The sequence below is a fragment of the Ictalurus punctatus genome, chromosome 17, assembly GCF_001660625.3.
Source record: "Ictalurus punctatus breed USDA103 chromosome 17, Coco_2.0, whole genome shotgun sequence".
NCBI lineage: Eukaryota > Metazoa > Chordata > Actinopteri > Siluriformes > Ictaluridae > Ictalurus > Ictalurus punctatus.
This window is the reverse complement of record NC_030432.2, coordinates 12047813-12065064: the sequence shown is the minus strand read 5'-3', so window position 1 is coordinate 12065064 and position 17252 is coordinate 12047813. Positions and strand designations below refer to the sequence as shown.

Sequence of the window (17252 nt, the reverse complement as noted above, 5' to 3'; positions counted from 1 at the left end):
TGCAATGATCTGCTGCTATAAAATTCAGACAGGAATATAATGGCGATGAAACTCAGTCATGGTTGTTGAGCCCTTTTACTCCTGTGTCCTGCATTAGATTGTGTCTCTTGTGTGTTTCTCTTGTGACCTCTCTGAATGGATGTTGATCATTTGTCTGTTAGGCCTGGATCAGCACTGCATGTGCACTTTACTGAATGTGGGCTTCTTTGATCAGATTTGTCTGAAGGAATATTTTCTTTGTCTTATTGTTTCCAATAAAAATGACACGGAATGTCCATATAATCCTCTATTGTTTCTCTTTAAAATCATCCTGTCAGTTTTTCAACATGTATCAGGCATCTAGAGCTAGTATCAGCAACAATATCTATAACTGCACCTTACCTTTTATTCAAAGAAGTCATGTATCAGATAAATATCAAAGCTCATCGAATGTATCCAAGAGTTCACAATATGAGCCTAAGCGCAGAATCATTTCTCAGTTAGTCGCTTGTGGCTGTAGCACAAATATAGATTCTCAATTGTTATCCCACTGACCGAGGACTCAATATTGTTGCTAGGCTGGGGAACAAGCAGTGCCATGAAAGATTTGAAGTGGCTGTGGTTGTGCTCTTATAGGCATAGCTGATACTCAGCAAAAAAAGAAACATCTTCTCACATTCAACTGCTTTTATTTCCAGCAAATTTCTTAACATTTGTAAATATTTGTATTAAGATAAAAACATTCAATAACTGAGACATAAACTGAACAGGTTTCACAGACATTTAATTAACAGAAATGGAATAATGAGTCCCTGAACAAAGGGGCGGGGGTGGGGGGTATCAATATTAAAAGTAACAGTCATTATCTGGTGGCCACCAGCTGCTTTAAGTACTACAGTGCGTCTCATCCTCATAGACTGCACCAGATTTGTCAGTTCTTGCTGTGAGATGTTACTCCACTCTTCCACCAAGGCATTTGCAAGTTCTTGATCACGTCTGGGGGGACACATGGTTACATGTAATTTTCTACTGCAAGGACGATCAGCTGTCCTTCCTGTCTCCCTGTAGCACTGTCTTAGGCGTCTTACACTACAGACATTGCAGTTTATTGTACTGAACTCATCTGCAGTCCTCATGCCTCCCTGCAGCAGGCCTATAGTATGTTCACGCAGGTGAGCAGGCACCCTAGGCATCTTCTTGTGTTTTTCAGAGTCAGTAGAAAGGTCTCTTTAGTGTCCTAAGTTATTGTAACTGTGACCTTAATTGCCTACCACCTGTAAACTGTTAGTGTCTTAAGAACTGTTCCACAGGTACATGTGCAATAATTGTTTATGGTTCAATGAACAAGCATGAAAAACATTGTTTAAGCCCTTTCCAATAAGGGGCTGTAAAGCTTATAGCTTATTTGGATTTTACAAAATTATCTTTAACAAACAGTCTCCTGAAAAAGGGACGTTTCTTTATTGCGTATATATATAAATATATATATATATATATATATATATATATATATATATATATATATATATATATATATATATATATTGAGTATATATATAGCACTTATTGATCAAGGTTTCTTGAAAGAACAACAGACAGCAAATTGCACTTTTCCCACTAATAAATTTTTGCTCTTTTCTCACATTTGATATCCAAAGCAATTCAAAGTGAAACATTAGCCAGTGCTGACAATATTTTTTAAATCCTGTACTAACAGAATTTACTCAATTAAGCTTCCTTGTAATTATTTTTCATTGGGCCATGAAAGAACTGGTAGAATATTGTATCTGATCCACATCAGCTAGTGTGTTCATGTTTTGCAGTTCTACAGGGTCAGGTGATATTTGCCCATTATATGAAACAATTCAACCCAATTACCTTTCCAAGGACCTCCCTGTGGACTGACCTCTTTCATGACCTGATCTCCCACCGACTGCACAGTAGGCTTCATATGTCAGTCATAATACTGTATGATATATTGCTGTAATATGCCCACAGTGGTTGGAATTTAAGAGATTTCATGAAGGGATTGCTAAAACATTTGGAGTCTGGCTCCTTAGAAAATGTGTAGCTATTTGTTGAATCCATCATCCTGTCATAGGTTTAATGAGGTCTGAATCTTCTCCCTCTCTATGTATTCTGGAGTTCGCAGAGCCATGACAGTCGCAGTTGAAGGTTCTTCCCATCTGGCCATGATGGATCATATTCAGGCATGTTTTAATGGGTTATTGCATTCATTCCACGGTTCCTAAAGTTTGCAGGTTGTTGCCTGCAGTCTGTGCTTTATCCCTAAGCCTCCTGAATTCAAACTGGATGCATTGGATCAAGCTTCACTTAAAGATCTCAGTCAGTCCTCACTGGACAGCAGCATTTACGTATATGTGCAACAGGCAGGAGAATGAGCAACAATGCCCTTTGATTTCAATCTTCTTTGGCAATCAGTTATGAGTAGGTGAATTTACATTTTTGGCAATTTTTTTTTTTGTTTTGAGAGATATATTGTTTGACAGGAAATAATGAATAGAAATAGCTGAAGTTGAAAGCTGGATACCTAGTTTTTCCTTTTTAAATGTAGCTTGACAATTATTGGTGAGCATTAATGTTGGAGAGGGTTGGCTTCACTAGCTACTGAACACATTTATTTAGGCTTGAACTTGATGCTGTTAGGTGGCAGTGCTACCTGTGAGTAGAGCAGGGCGACATATTGTTTCTGGTTTGATGTGCCTCTGATGCAGCTGGTGTGGATTGAAGTGCTAGTTAAAACGGAAGCATAATTACAAGTGTGTAAAGATTCATCTGATAGTTGACATTTAGTCAAATTTTTCTCTGACAAAAGGAGACATCATCTGCACATCAGCTGCTCCCACAGGATTTTTACTATAGCCTGTGTTGTGTTTGCATCTTGTAAAGGTGTTTACTATCTCCAGTATGTATCTGTACCTCCTCAACAACTGTTGGACAGTTAAGACATTTCTCCCCTCATTATGCATTTGATACACGACAAACAGTCAATTGTGCAATAAATAGTCCTTTAAACACAGGTAGATCTTTCTTGTGCTCCCGCAGTGCCCCAGAGAGTTAAATTAAGTGTTTGTTTATTTAGCTTAGCGTGATATATATGATGTACACCCTTCAGCAAAAACCAGGTTCTGTCCAAGATGATCTGTTGAAACAGGTATATGTTCAAAATTCTTTACTGCCTAGAAAGATGTCAATCACAGGAATCATACTTTTTCCACTGATCGCATCACCCATGCACCAGGTGCAATTTTACTTAATGTACCTGCAAGAAGACCACATACAGCATATTGTAGCTACAATTGCTAGCTTGAAAGCAAGCCATATGTGGTGTTTTTCAAAGCATGAGCTTACTCAAAAATGTACTCAGAGTGTCTCAAAAGATAAACTCTTGCAACTCTCTTATTTTTGATGGCTTGGTTCCTGGTCAACATTATATAGAGTTCACTACAGTTTTCAGTGAAATTGACCTTCAATGGTATGAACAGATCCATTAGTGATAGGCAGATATTGGATTACTTACACTTTGTGTGAGTCTTCCCCCGTCAGAAACATGTTACCCATGAATGTCAATTTCAACCCCTTTTGCATCACTAAGAGAAACAGTTCATCCAGCAGCTGGAAATACTCCTCTATTACAGAAGTAAGTCATCCATATAACAGAGTAAAACAGAGGAGGAGGAGTACGGGGACCATTCTGGTGGTGTTCCAGGATTCACTTGAGGATGTCCTCAAGTAAAAAGAAAAAGATATATTTATAATGTCTCTGCAGATCAGCTGTGCCAACATGATGAGGACTTATTGCACAGTTACTTTATTAAATCTCTTTACGCTTCTTAAGGAGATTATGCAAAACGAGGAGGGAGACCAAATTATACTCCCTGCCGTTTTTAATACTGAAAACAGATTGAGCTTCTGAAATTGCCTCAATTGGACTGTGAGAAAATAATTTTTGCCTCAGCATATTGTTTGCATAATATATCCAAACACAATGTTTTCTCATGAATTGGGAAAGGAAATGTTCTCAGATGTTGCAAGAGAACCACCATGGATCATTGGAGCATTGCTGCTCACAGGTTGAAAATCACTGGCTTACAGTATGTTATATCTTGTCTTTGGTGTTGATTGCCTGATTGTTAAAAAAAAAACAACAACAACAACCCATACCCCAAAGAAATTCTTTGCTTGCAGAGCCCCTTGGCTGAAGTTAGTGCCGCTTTCCTAAAATGCCAGCCCATGCTTGAAAGGCTTTAGGTGGCTGTTAGTGCTGAAACTGCAAATGCTGCCCTGGTGAAGGTTCTAAATTGTCCTATGTGGGTGTTTAAGCTTTTGTATGACTGATTTGGGCACAGTGTAACCCAAATTTGCCTAGCAGGGCCTTAAACTGCAACAGTACTCTTACTGACCGGAATCACTTGACAGGCTGTGAGGATTCCCACAGAACTCCCAGCATGCAGCTGCTCTTTGAAAAGGAATAATATTGAAATGCTATCCATTTTAATTGCAGTCATGGCACCAAGGTGATTATTTTATTATCAGTCTTTAGTAGTCATGCACACTGTATTAATTATGCACTTATTATAAATGGATGGGATGTCTCTTTCAAGGTTACAAAAGTTCACTCTTAAGCATGACCGTGAATGTTGAAGTTGATAGATTTAAAGTAACTGCTATCTTGTATCTGCATTTGCAGTGTAGTGACAGGTTACTGCATGCTGGAAAAGGAACCAGCTGAAGCTGTTCCCAGCTGTCTGTCCACAGACACAGAGCTCAAAAGAAAGGGGGGTTCCAAGAATATATTGATGTGCAGGGAGGACCACAATTACTTGTGTCTGGTTTACTTACAAGGAAGTGATCAGCTTCAGATCCTGGACTGAAAATTATGACCTTGTTAAGTAGATTCTGTACCAGAACAAAAATACCACCCTGTGCCCTGCCCACCACTTCAGACTGTGCTTCCTACAACTAGTATTTTACATTAGGCCTGGTGGCATAAAAGCACTTCAAACATCGGTGCCATTTTATATGTAAATATTAACACTACCGTATTTATCAGGGCTTTAATGTCTCTAATATTCTATGCATTCTCTAGCACACCCTCTACATCTTCATTACTATAAACAGAATTAAGAATATGGTGGAATGTACAAGATCTTTGTCTTGATAGAGAGTCCTTGATGTTGTAAAGGAAAAAAGTGTTTGGAAAATGTTCTTTAACATTCCTAGGGGAGAGCTGAGGTCTGTGTCCACTCATCATATGAAATGTGTGATGTCGGAGGATTACTTTAGTCATGATTCTCAATTCAACACTGAAAGACACAAGGTTGTTTGAATGTCACCAGTAAGACTCACTGTCAACATCTTATATTTCCAAGGAACTGTTTTTACCATCAGAGGTTAAACTCCTTCACAGATGTGAAATTATTATTAATGATTGGTTAAATGACAAATTATCATACTTGCGAAGACAGTGAACTCACAGGGAAAGCATGAGCTCTTGTCTATTCCATTCTGCATGCATGGCACACATACTGTAGAGTGCAATGAAATGAGATTTCTTAGTGAGTTTGTGTGTTTCGTTCAGTTCTTTCTTACAGAGTGGAAGAAAAGGCAGCCTTGGGTATTTACTGTTCACTAAGTGGAACACATCAGCCTTCAGCTTTTGGATTAACTGTCAATTATTGACTAATGAACTATTTTAAGACACTGTGATCTTTGGCAAACCAACAGGTGAGCTTGTGTTTTTGTTCTATTTATCCTATCTCTGTGTAGCTGCAGATCCAATGATGGAGGTTTGAGCTGATTTCAGAACAGAGTGTCCAGTGTGTTTGTGAGGAAGATGCAGTGGCTGTCATTATGCAGTCCTCACCATTAGTATGTAGAGGCCACTTTCAAAATTTTGACCAGCCAATCTCCTTCTTCTGTGTAGCAGCACTGTGGTCAGTAAGAACTCTTCATTTTTATATTTATATTTCAATAAAATGTTGGTATGTAATTTTGTACACTTGCATTGCCATGTGCTTTTGTATGATTTGAAATCTGTGATTAAAGATTGTACTGCAGGTGTTGTTTTTGGTCCTATTTAGATAACAAAGTGATAAGATTTTAGTTTGTTACAGTGACAGAGTGAATGATCTGTTACTATATGTAATCGGTACATGTGTGTCTGGACATGTATCTTTGTTCAAAAAGGTTTTGTAATGAGTTTTTGAGCCAAGGCTTTTGACAGCTTTGTTATTTTGAAGGACCCTTCAAGGACAAATCTTTAAATGTTTGAATGAATTATATCTATTTCCACATATAATAAACCTCATTTATGACATTAGCAAATATTTGTAAACTAAAGAACCAAATTGATAGATTAAGCTAGAGCAGTTCAAAGTATAGTAGTACCACAAATCATTCAGTACCCAAACTGGAGTAAAGAGAGAGAGAGAAAAAAGTGTTAAACTGATTAAATTAGTTCCCACTCAATAATCATTCATTTATTCTTTCATTCATCTTCAGTAATTAATTTATCCTGGTTGTGGAGCGTAGACGTCGATCCATCGCAGGCAAGTGTAATCGATGTTATCTATCTGGCTGTCTTGCCTGGCACTAGAAGATGCTTCTCTGTAGATGCTCTTACAAGAATCTCTGTGCAGAGACTGCAGCAACAAATGTTTTATCACTGCAATATGATTTTTGACAGCACATAGTGTTTAATATCCAACCCAAATCCAGTCAAACCCATATTTCTGTAATTTCTTATGTTTTCATACAAAGTTAGCAATAGGTTTGTTTTAATGTTTTTTTTTTTAAATTTAATTTTTTAAACATTTTTATTTGTGTTGTTACATATATTTGTGCATACACTTGACAGAAAGTTAAAAATGCTTAACTTTAAAATTTGTGAAAATGAAAATATTGGAATGGGACTTGTGTAAAAAATGTGTTCAGCCCCATTTTCACATTTGCTTGTGTCAATTCTCATTTATTTCTGCATTCGATATTTTCAAAAATAATGCCAAAAACATGAATAAACTTACAGAAAATTACTTGAGTGCATTTTTTAAGGACATCTTTTACAGTTCCAAAAGCGGTGTTCTTTTCTGTTTCTGTTTTTTTCTGGAATCTCTATGTCAAGCAATTTATTATACAACACACAAAATATGGTCTTTTACACAAATTTTGAAGCTTAAAGTTATCAACCAACTAAGAAAGGATAGAAAAATAAATCTGAGCTCTTCTTCATCATACCACTTCCCACAGTATCAATTTTGCACTCTAGCATTACTCATTATTTTTCTGTACTGCATGCTAAGTTCTGGAATTAAAGTGCCCTCGACTAAAATTGCCACCCTTGGTAAATGTGAGCAAAGAAAGCTGTGAAAAATTGTCTTTATTGTTTAACCTTTTGATCTTTTGTTTAAAAAAAAATCACAAAAATACTCTGTTCTCATGGATAGCAAACAATTGCAAATAAAATACAGGTTTATAAAGAAAAATCTTTGTTAAATATAGGTGTGCAACAATTATTGGCACCCTTTTAGTCAATACTTTGTGCTACCTCCCTTTGCCAAGATAACAGCTCTGAGTCTTCTCCTATAATGCCTGATGAGGTTGGAGAATACATGACAAGGGAACTGAGACCATTCCTCCATACAGAATCTCTCCAGATCCTTCAAATTTCGAGGTCCATGCTGGTGGACTCTCCTCTTCAGTTCACCACACAGGTTATCTATGGGTTTCAAGTCATGGGACTGAGATGGCCATGGCAGGACCTTGATTTTGTGGTCAGTAAACCATTTTTGTGTTGATTTTGATGTATGTTTTGAATTATTGTCCTGCTGGAAGATCCAAACACGGCCCATTTGAAGCTTTCTGGCAGAGGCAGTAAGGTTTTCATTTAATATCTGTTGATATTTGATAGAGTCAATGATTTCATGTATCCTAAAAAAATTTCCAGGTCCTCTGGCAGACAAACAGCCCCAAAACAAAAAGCTCTATTTTGGTTTCATCTGACCATAGAACCCGATCCCATTTGAAGTTCCAGTAGCGTCTGGCACACTGAAGATGCTTGAGTTTGTTTTCGGATGAGAGTAGAAAAGAATGTAGAATTTTTCTTGAAACCCTTCCAAATAACTTGTGACGGAGGTGACTTCAGATTGTAGTTTTGGAAACTTTCTGACCCCAACACGCAACTAAATTCTGCAATTCTTCAGCTGTGATCCTTGGAGATCATTTGGCCACTCGAACCATCCTCTTCACAGTGTGTTGAGAAAATATAGACACACGTCCAATTCCAGGTTGATTCATAAGATTTCCAGTTGACTGGAACATCTTAATTATTGTCCTGATGGTGGAAATGGGCGTTTTCAATGCTTGTGCTGATTTCTTATAGCACTTCCCATTTTATGAAGCTCAACAACCTTTTGCTGCACATCACAGCCTTGGTCTTACCCATTGTTATGAATGACTAAGGGAATTTGACCTGTGTGTTACTTCATATTTATACTCCTGTGAAACAGGAAGTCATGGTTGAACAATTTCCTGTTCCTAGTCACCCAGGTGTTCTAAAAAATGTAAAATATCAATGGATATATATATATATATATATATATATATATATATATATATATATATATATATATATATATATATATATATATTAAACAAAGATCAAAAGGTTAAGCAATAAAGAAAATTTTTCACTGCCTTCTTTGCTCATATTTACCAAGGGTACCAGGTGTAGGGCACTGTACCTGCTGACAAAACCAATTACATGTCCATGGAATCTGCATGACTTTGCTAACAATGAGTCTCATTTACAGTGATATATGTCATGGTACCCCACTAATTTAAATGTGTAGCCTAGAATGAATGTTTGAATCTTCGGACTTCTTTTGTCTACAGAATAAAAATACAGTATGAAGCTGCAGACTGTCCATGTAGATCAAAGTCAACAATGCAATAAGACTCCAGTGAATTCATTTTGCTCTGAAATGTTTGTGAATCCATGACAAAAGTGATTTTCAGACCTATTTCACTATACAAAATACAATGAAATAAAAATAAATAAAATAAATACAATGTTAATGAGTATTGAATATGTAATTTCATTCCTGCTCACCACTATTCAGCAGGATCTCAAATGCAGCAGGAACTTTAACCCAATCACAGAGAAGGCCCTGCAGGCTTAATTTTCTACCACAGTGAAAGAAATATAAACTGCCACAGAAGCTGTTGATCCTATTCTACACAGCCACCACTTAATCAATCGGCACATCTTCCATAACTGTCTAGTTTATCTCTGCAACTTCACGCTTCAAGCACATTTTGTGAAGTATAGAGGAAATCATTGGCTGCCAGATCCCCCAGCCCTCCCCCAACACATACCTATACCAGGGTGAAGAAGAGGACACATAAAATCATGGCCAGTGCCTCACATCCCAATCACCCTCCATTCCAGTGCTTTCCTTCACAGCAGAAACCAAGATTAAGCACCAGCTGACATCCGCACAGCTTCCTCATAAACAAGTTCTCACATTCATCATCTTTAATAAGTCGAAATGTGCACTTCACTGGATATGGCAATATGAGTCTCAGTGTAATTGCACACACTGAAACATTTTCCGGTATGACATTTAACTGTACTTTTTTCTCCCAGTCATGCATATTTTTAAAAATAAGTAGTTACAGGTGTAGTTCATTAGCTATTTCCCAGGATGTGAAAAAAGACTGTCAAAAAACCCTCTTGGGTGTCACTTCCTACTCCTCTAAGCCCTGGCCATACTTCTAGTGTGCAAAAAAATGTCAAGATACTATCATGTTTAATAAGCAATGGCAGATTCACTATGTCACACATAAAAACACATTCTGTCCTCATCATATACTGTATGTAAAGATACAGTGCCCTCCACTAATATTGGCACCCTTGGTAAATATGAGCAAAGAAGGCTGTGAAATTTTGTCTTTATTGCTAAAGCTTTTTTCTTTTGTTAAAAAAAATTACAAAAATACTCTTCTCTCATCAATATTAAACAGTTGCAAAAACAAATCTTTGTTGAATATAGGTGTGCAACAATTAATGGCACCCCTACGAATTCATATGCGAAAAATATATTTGAAGTAAAAAAGCCTTTACTCTCATCCAAAAACTCAAGCATCTTCAGTTTGCCAGACACTACTGGAACTTCAAATGGGATTGGTTTCTATGGTCAGATGAAACGAAAATAGAGCTTTTTGGCAATAAACACCAGAGGTGGTTTGGCGCACACAGAGAGGTAGCCAAATGGAAAAGTACCTCATGCCCACGGTTAAATATGATGGTGGCTCTTTAATGTTTTGGGGTTGTTTTTCTGCCAGAGGACCTGGATTTTTTTTTAGAATACATGGCATCATGGACTCCATCAAATATCAACAGATATTAAACGAAAACCTGACTGCCACTGGCAGAAAACTAGTTAATCCAGCAGGACAATAATTCAAAACATACATCAAAATCAACACAAAAATGGTTTACTGACCACAAAATCAAGGTCCTGCCATGGCCATCTCAGTCCCCTGACTTGAAACCCATAGAAAACCTGTGTGGTGAACTGAAGAGGAGAGTCCACCAGCATGGACCTCGAAATTTGAAGGATCTGGAGAGATTCTGTATGGAGGAATGGTCTCAGATCCCTTGCCATGTATTCTCCAAGCTCATCAGGCATTATAGGAGAAGACTTAGAGCTGTCATCTTGGCAAAGGGAGGTAGCACAAAGTATTGACTAAAATGGTGCCAATAATTGTTGCACACCTATATTTAACAAAGATATTTTTTAACAAAGATACCTGTGCTTTGTTTGCAATTGTTTGCTATCCATGAGAGCAGAGTGTATTTGTGAATTTTTTTTTAACAAAACATCAAAAGTTTAAACAATTAAGACAATTTTTCACAGCCTTCTTTGCTCATATTTACCAAAGGTGCCAGTATTAGTGGAGGGCACTGTATATACAGTATATGTAAAAGCATGGGTATGTGTATGTTACCTGCTAGCCAGTCATTCAGTACTAAACTCTAAGCATAGACTCCCTTCTGGAGTTTAGAGGGAGTCCCATGGAAAAGCAATACATGACCGAGTTGTTTGGTAGAGATTTAATTAAAATAGTCCTCTAATGCTTCTCCATAAGAGGTAAACACAGCTCTACAGCTTCTCTTGGGGTTTCCAGATAAATGTGGTACACATTTTACTAAGTGCAAGCAAGGGTTTGATTACACACTTGTTAATTCTTGCATATTAGTTTATTCATTTCTGTACTTAATGATCTGTTAAATAATGTTATGTGTTCAGATTTCATTTTGTCGGCTTCTCCACCTGCATGATGCTTTACACTGTAGCTGTGTGAAAAAAAGAAGAAGAGGGGGAACACCAAGTACTGAAAAATAAAGTAACCACTTCATCCTGGTCTGGGGAACAGTGGATCTGGAGCCTGGGTGTTAGTTGGGAATACACCTCGGAGAATACACAGAGCAAGCCCATGAGATCAAACGCTGAAACTCCACACAGTTACCCATGCTCAGGATTAAACCAGGGAGCTGAAGTGGTGAGGTGGCAATGCTACCTTATATGTGCCACCATTCTGCCCACCTAGAAAGTGTGTGCGTATTATTTGTCTGTGCTCATGAACCTCCAGGAAATTAATATATTTCCCTATAATTCATAAATATATTTTATGAATAAAAATAAAAACAAAGTTTATAATAACATAATCCCATCCATCCATCTTCTATACCGCTTATGTCACGATTCCCCCTTGAAGCAGTGTGCTTTAAGCGCTGTCGACCGTAGTGACATTGGGACACGTGTGTTTTGTTTATGTTTGTCATGTCTCCTCCCTGTTCCGTCATTGGCTGGGAAGTCACGTGTGTCCGGATTACCCTCAGCTGTTAGCAGTTGCGAGGGTAATCATGTCCGCATATATACCGCGCGCTTCCCAGCACACAACGCGGAAGATTAAGTAGTAAGTAATAAGAAGTGAATGTTTAGCGTTAGTGTAGTTCGTGTCATAGTCATAGTCATAGTCATAGTCAGTTCGCGCTGGATATCCGCTTCCAGTTCATCGTCATAGTTTGTTTTTTGTTTTGGTTATCGACCTAGATTCCTGCCTAGCCCCGTGTATACCTGTTTGCCAATCGCCTGACCTCTTGCCTGTTTATGAATTACGTTTTGGATCACGTTTTGGATTTGTCTGCCTGCCTGTCTCTTTAAATAAACAATTGTTATCCTGCACTTGCATCCGCCTTATCTCTGCTTCGTATCTCTGCTACGATGTGTGACAGAATCTTCCGCCCTAACATGGATGCAGCAGGAGGACTAGAGAGAAGGCACGCCACAGCAACCAGGAAAATCGGACAATACCGCATCGGGGAACGCTCGGATTACTGGCCGCATTTTTCATACGTGCAATTTCCCCAAAGGTACGCCATTGAATTGCTGCCAGAGACAGCGGGATTGGGGAGCTACCCGCTGGAGTTTCTCTTCAGCTGCCAGGAGTATTTCTGCAGCTTGGCGGTTCCCAAGCCTACTAAGAGAGAGTGGATCGGGTTCCTGGTGTCCAGGTTTTGCGGCCCGGCCCGTGACTGGGTGGAGCAGCTGGTGAGTGCTGGGTCGCCAGCCCTCCATGATGTCACTCAGTTTACAGAGCTGTTTATGGAGGAGTTTTCACAGCCTGGACAACTTCGTGGTCTTGATTTACTGGGGTGGAGAGTCAATGGACAGCCCCAGGTGGACCCACCATTCAACCTCTATTATGAGGAGATGGACAGGGCAGTAACCAGCGATCCACTTCAGTTTCCGGCCAACACGGGGGTGAAATCCCCGAGATGCATGACCGAGGGCTGCGGGAGAGAGACTCAGCTTCAATGTCCCACTTGCAGGAAGCTGGGCCTCCAGGAAGCTTTCTTCTGCTCTCAGGAATGCTTCAAGAGCAGCTGGCGGGAGCATAAGAAACTCCACCGGAGAGCCCGTGCAGAGACCCAGCCCGGGACCGACAGGGTGACCTCAGAGCTCGAACCTGAGCCCCACGAGGTGGGCTCACCCGCCAAGCTCCAACAAAAGGTCCAAGTCAAGTCTCACATCCCTGAGATCCAAGTCAAGTCTCACGTCCCTGAGATCCAAGTCAAGTCTCACGTCCCTGAGCTCCAGGTCCAGCCGCCAGCCCCTGAGCTCCAGGTCCAGCCTCCAGCCCCTGAGCTCCAGGTCCAGCCGCCAGCCCCTGAGCTCCAGGTCCAGCCGCCAGCCCCTGAGCTCCAGGTCCACCCGCCAGTCCCTGAGCTCCAGGTCCAGCCTCCAGTCCCTGAGCTCCAGGTCCAGCCTCCAGTCCCTGAGCTCCAGGTCCAGCCTCCAGTCCCTGAGCTCCAAGCCAAGCCTCCAGTCCCTGAGATCCAAGCCAAGCCTCCAGTCCCTGAGATCCAAGCCAAGCCTCCAGTCCCTGAGATCCAAGTCAAGCCTCCAGTCCCTGAGATCCAAGTCAAGCCTCCAGTCCCTGAGATCCAAGTCAAGCCTCCAGTCCCTGAGATCCAAGTCAAGCCTCCAGTCCCTGAGATCCAAGCCAAGCCTCCAGGCTCTGACGCCCAAGCCAAGCCTCCAGGCTCTGACGCCCAAGCCAAGCCTCCAGGCTCTGACGCCCAAGCCAAGCTAGCTGACCCAGTCACCCAAGTTCTGCTCACGTGCCGGTCTGCCGACAGGCCCAGCCAAGTTCCGCTCACGCCACAGTCTGCTGACACGCCCAGCCAAGCTCCGCTCGCGCCCCAGTCTGCTGACACGCCTAGCCAAGCTCCGCCCATGCCCAAGGTTCACCTAGTGACCTCAGAGCCTCAGCCTCCCTGTTCAGCTGTGGACGTCGCTCAGCCTCCCTGTTCAGCTGTGGACGTCGCTCAGCCACCCTGTTCAGCTGTGGACGTCGCTCAGCCACCCTGTTCAGCTGTGGACGTCGCTCAGCCTCCCTGTTCAGCTGTGGACGTCGCTCAGCCTCCCTGTTCAGCTGTGGACGTCGCTCAGCCTCCCTGTTCAGCTGTGGACGTCGCTCAGCCTCCCTGTTCAGCTTTGGACGTCGCTCAGCCTCCCTGTTCAGCTGTGGACGTCGCTCAGCCTCCCTGTTCAGCTGTGGACGTCGCTCAGCCTCCCTGTTCAGCTGTGGACGTCGCTCAGCCTCCCTGTTCAGCTGTGGACGTCGCTCAGCCTCCCTGTTCAGCTGTGGACGTCGCTCAGCCTCCCTGTTCAGCTGTGGACGTCGCTCAGCCTTCCTGCTCAATGGCAGATAGCGTTCCCCTCTTCTGCTTCAAGGAGACCCATGCTCCTCTCCCTGGCCGCACGGAGACCCACGCTCCTCTCCCTGGCCTTACAGGGGACGCTCTGCCTTCCAGTTCAGCTGGGGACGTCGCTCCGCTTTCAGGCGCCGACGAGGATGTCGCCCTGCTTCGCTGCTCCGCCGAGTACAGCGCTCTGCCTTCCTGCTCCGCCGAGTACAGCGCTCTGCCTTCCTGCTCCGCCGAGGACGTCGCTCTGCCTTCATGTTCCGACGAGGACGTCGCCCTGCTTCCCTGCTCCGCCGAGTACAGTGCTGTTTCCCTGCTCCACCGAGGTCGTCGCTCTGCCCTCATGCCCAGCCGAGGTCACCGCTCTGCCCTCATGCCCAGCCGAGGTCGTCGCTCAGCCTCCCTGTTCAGCCGAGGTCGTCGCTCAGCCTCCCTGTCCAGCCGAGGTCGTCGCTCTGCTTCCCTACGCCGCCAAGAACACCGTGCAGTTTCATGTCTCTGCTCAGGACATTCAGCCCAGGGGGCCGGGGCCGCCAATGAAGTGGGATGACTCATGGCACTCCGGGAGGAGTGCCCTTGGGGGGGGGTTCCGTCACGATTCCCCCTTGAAGCAGTGTGCTTTAAGCGCTGTTGACCGTAGTGACATTGGGACACGTGTGTTTTGTTTATGTTTGTCATGTCTCCTCCCTGTTCCGTCATTGGCTGGGAAGTCACGTGTGTCCGGATTACCCTCAGCTGTTAGCAGTTGCGAGGGTAATCATGTCCGCATATATACCGTGCGCTTCCCAGCACACAACGCGGAAGATTAAGTAGTAAGTAATAAGAAGTGAATGTTTAGCGTTAGTGTAGTTCGTGTCATAGTCATAGTCAGTTCGCGCTGGATATCCGCTTCCAGTTCATCGTCATAGTTTGTTTTTTGTTTTGGTTATCGACCTAGATTCCTGCCTAGCCCCGTGTATACCTGTTTGCCAATCGCCTGACCTCTTGCCTGTTTATGAATTACGTTTTGGATCACGTTTTGGATTTGTCTGCCTGCCTGTCTCTTTAAATAAACAACTGTTATCCTGCACTTGCATCCGCCTTATCTCTGCTTTGTATCTCTGCTACGATGTGTGACAGCTTACTCCTTTTCAGGGTCATGGGGTCAGGGTCATTTTACTTTTGATATTTGCTTGCATATATATATATATATATATATATATATATATATATATATATATATATATATATATATATATATATATATATATATATAAAATTTAATGAATTCAAAGTTTACTTAATTTAACTTAAGAAACTAAGTCCCTCACACAATCTGCGATCGATTAGTGACCGACGCTTAGTAGTACCTACTCAGCGTGGCTCAAGGTCTCTTTCCAGAACCTTCAAACTAACTGTTCCTAAGTGGTGGAATGAACTTCCAACCTCAATCCGGACTGCACAATCTCTCACCATCTTCAAAAAACAGCTAAAGACCCACCTCTTCCGTGACCACCTAACCAACTCTTTAAAAAAAAAAAAAATTGCACTTACACCTCTACTTTGTGCACTTTGCTTCTTCTGGATCTCAATTAATGGAACTTGTATGGTAGCTTGATATATCGCTTTGCTTGTATTTTCTCATTTGCAAGTCGCTTTGGATAAAAGCGTCTGCTAAATGAATAAATGTAAATGAGGAATTGGATAGAACAATTGATATTACAAATAATTTTGAGTTAAATCAACTTGGAATTTAGTGCATTGAACTTTAAAATAATTGTTGGAAGGGCTGGAATGTTTAAGTTAAGTTCACTTAAGTTATCGAGCAAACATTACTTTTTTTTAAGGCAACCACTTTCCGCAAATTTTTAAGTACAATCAAGTTATCCGGGTTTACAGTGTGGTGCCATGTCCATAATAACAATATTGTGTGCACTTAAAATGGTAATATATTCTCTTAGGGTACTAAATATTGGTACAAGATTATTGTTTGGTGTGCTTTTGGTGTGTCTCTGATCTGCTGATATTCTTTGTAGTGTCTTTATAACAAGGAATGTTTGACCTTGGTGCACAAGGTGAAGTGCTAGTAAAAATGTGTTGTGATATGCTGCTGCTCTATCTCTATCTAGAGTATTTTTAAAATATTTAAAACACTGACATCTGGTATAAGGCATGGTAGGTGTTTGTGACTTCTGTGTTAAATAAATTTATGATTTCCTGTATAATCACTCTCAGTTCTCATGGATTAAAAGAACATGAAGGCATTGTTCTGCCTTACTTGTTCTGTATTCAGTCACTGTTTTGGTGGGCGTCTTCTTTTTTACTCGAACAGTAAATACAGAGAAGCCCAGTGTGTAGTGGTTGTTCGTTGTAAGTGGTTTTGATTTTGGGTTTTCTCAAGGACACTCACTTTAATAAATCTGGGGTGAATTCCAAAACTCTAACTGATGCCTCCTTTTTAATTCCGTGATCCGTATGTCCTTCAGAAATCAATACAAGCTAGCCAGTTTTAGGATGTACCAATTCTTAAAATACACTCAGAATGAAATCAATGAATGAGGAAGAAAGGACACTTCTAGACTTCTGACACAAATGCCTCATATACAGAACAATTTTTTTTATTGTTGTATTTGACATAAGCCTATATACTGTAAATACTTATCACTCCAAAAAACAAATTAAATGATACAACAATATAGAACTGCAAACACAAAATTTATACATTTTAAATGAATACAAAATGTGCTAAAAAAAAAATAAATATTTGGATATAAGTCAGTTAAAATATGGCTTAGTTTATGAGCCATATGAGAAGTCATGTGATGAGAAGAATCTTGTTTAGGCTAAAAAATCAACATTTAAGTGTAATTCATATACATGCAATTTTGTTTTCATTAAGGTTAATTCAGGGTGAAGGCCTAATCTGCATAGACAGATCTGTTATTTAGTTAATACAGCTAAGGAGGATGTTGCAGTAACATGCTGCATCAGTGAG

General features: G+C 41.0%; 3 protein-coding genes across 4 annotated transcripts in view; all 3 read left to right on the top strand.

The window, feature by feature from the left end:
* LOC108277933 (membrane-associated phosphatidylinositol transfer protein 3) overlaps window positions 1-7034 on the top strand; it is a 65308-nt gene extending 58274 nt beyond the window's left edge. For both annotated transcript variants that reach the window (XM_017490993.3, XM_053687497.1), the window contains exon 19: window positions 5770-7034. The gene's annotated coding sequence lies outside the window, so the exon portion shown is untranslated. The remainder of the gene's footprint in view (window positions 1-5769) is intronic.
* Window positions 1-17252, top strand: part of slc47a4 (solute carrier family 47 member 4) — a 199147-nt gene that overhangs the window by 79539 nt on the left and 102356 nt on the right. The window lies entirely within an intron of this gene.
* On the top strand, window positions 5803-15347 carry LOC128635305 (histone-lysine N-methyltransferase 2D). The gene is made up of 3 exons (XM_053687499.1): window positions 5803-5936; window positions 11313-11620; window positions 12302-15347. Exons 2-3 carry the CDS (start codon window positions 11577-11579, stop codon window positions 14826-14828), a joined length of 2571 nt encoding a protein of 856 aa, XP_053543474.1. The 5' UTR covers window positions 5803-5936; window positions 11313-11576; the 3' UTR covers window positions 14829-15347.

Excerpts from the sequence above, each read along its gene's own strand:
- LOC128635305 (XM_053687499.1), top strand. The coding sequence starts at position 11,577 with ATGCTACCTTATATGTGCCACCATTCTGCCCACCTAGAAAGTGT. Across the intron at positions 11,621-12,301 it reads TCTGCCCACCTAGAAAGTGT|AATCTTCCGCCCTAACATGG; the intron begins GTGCGTATTATT and ends GATGTGTGACAG.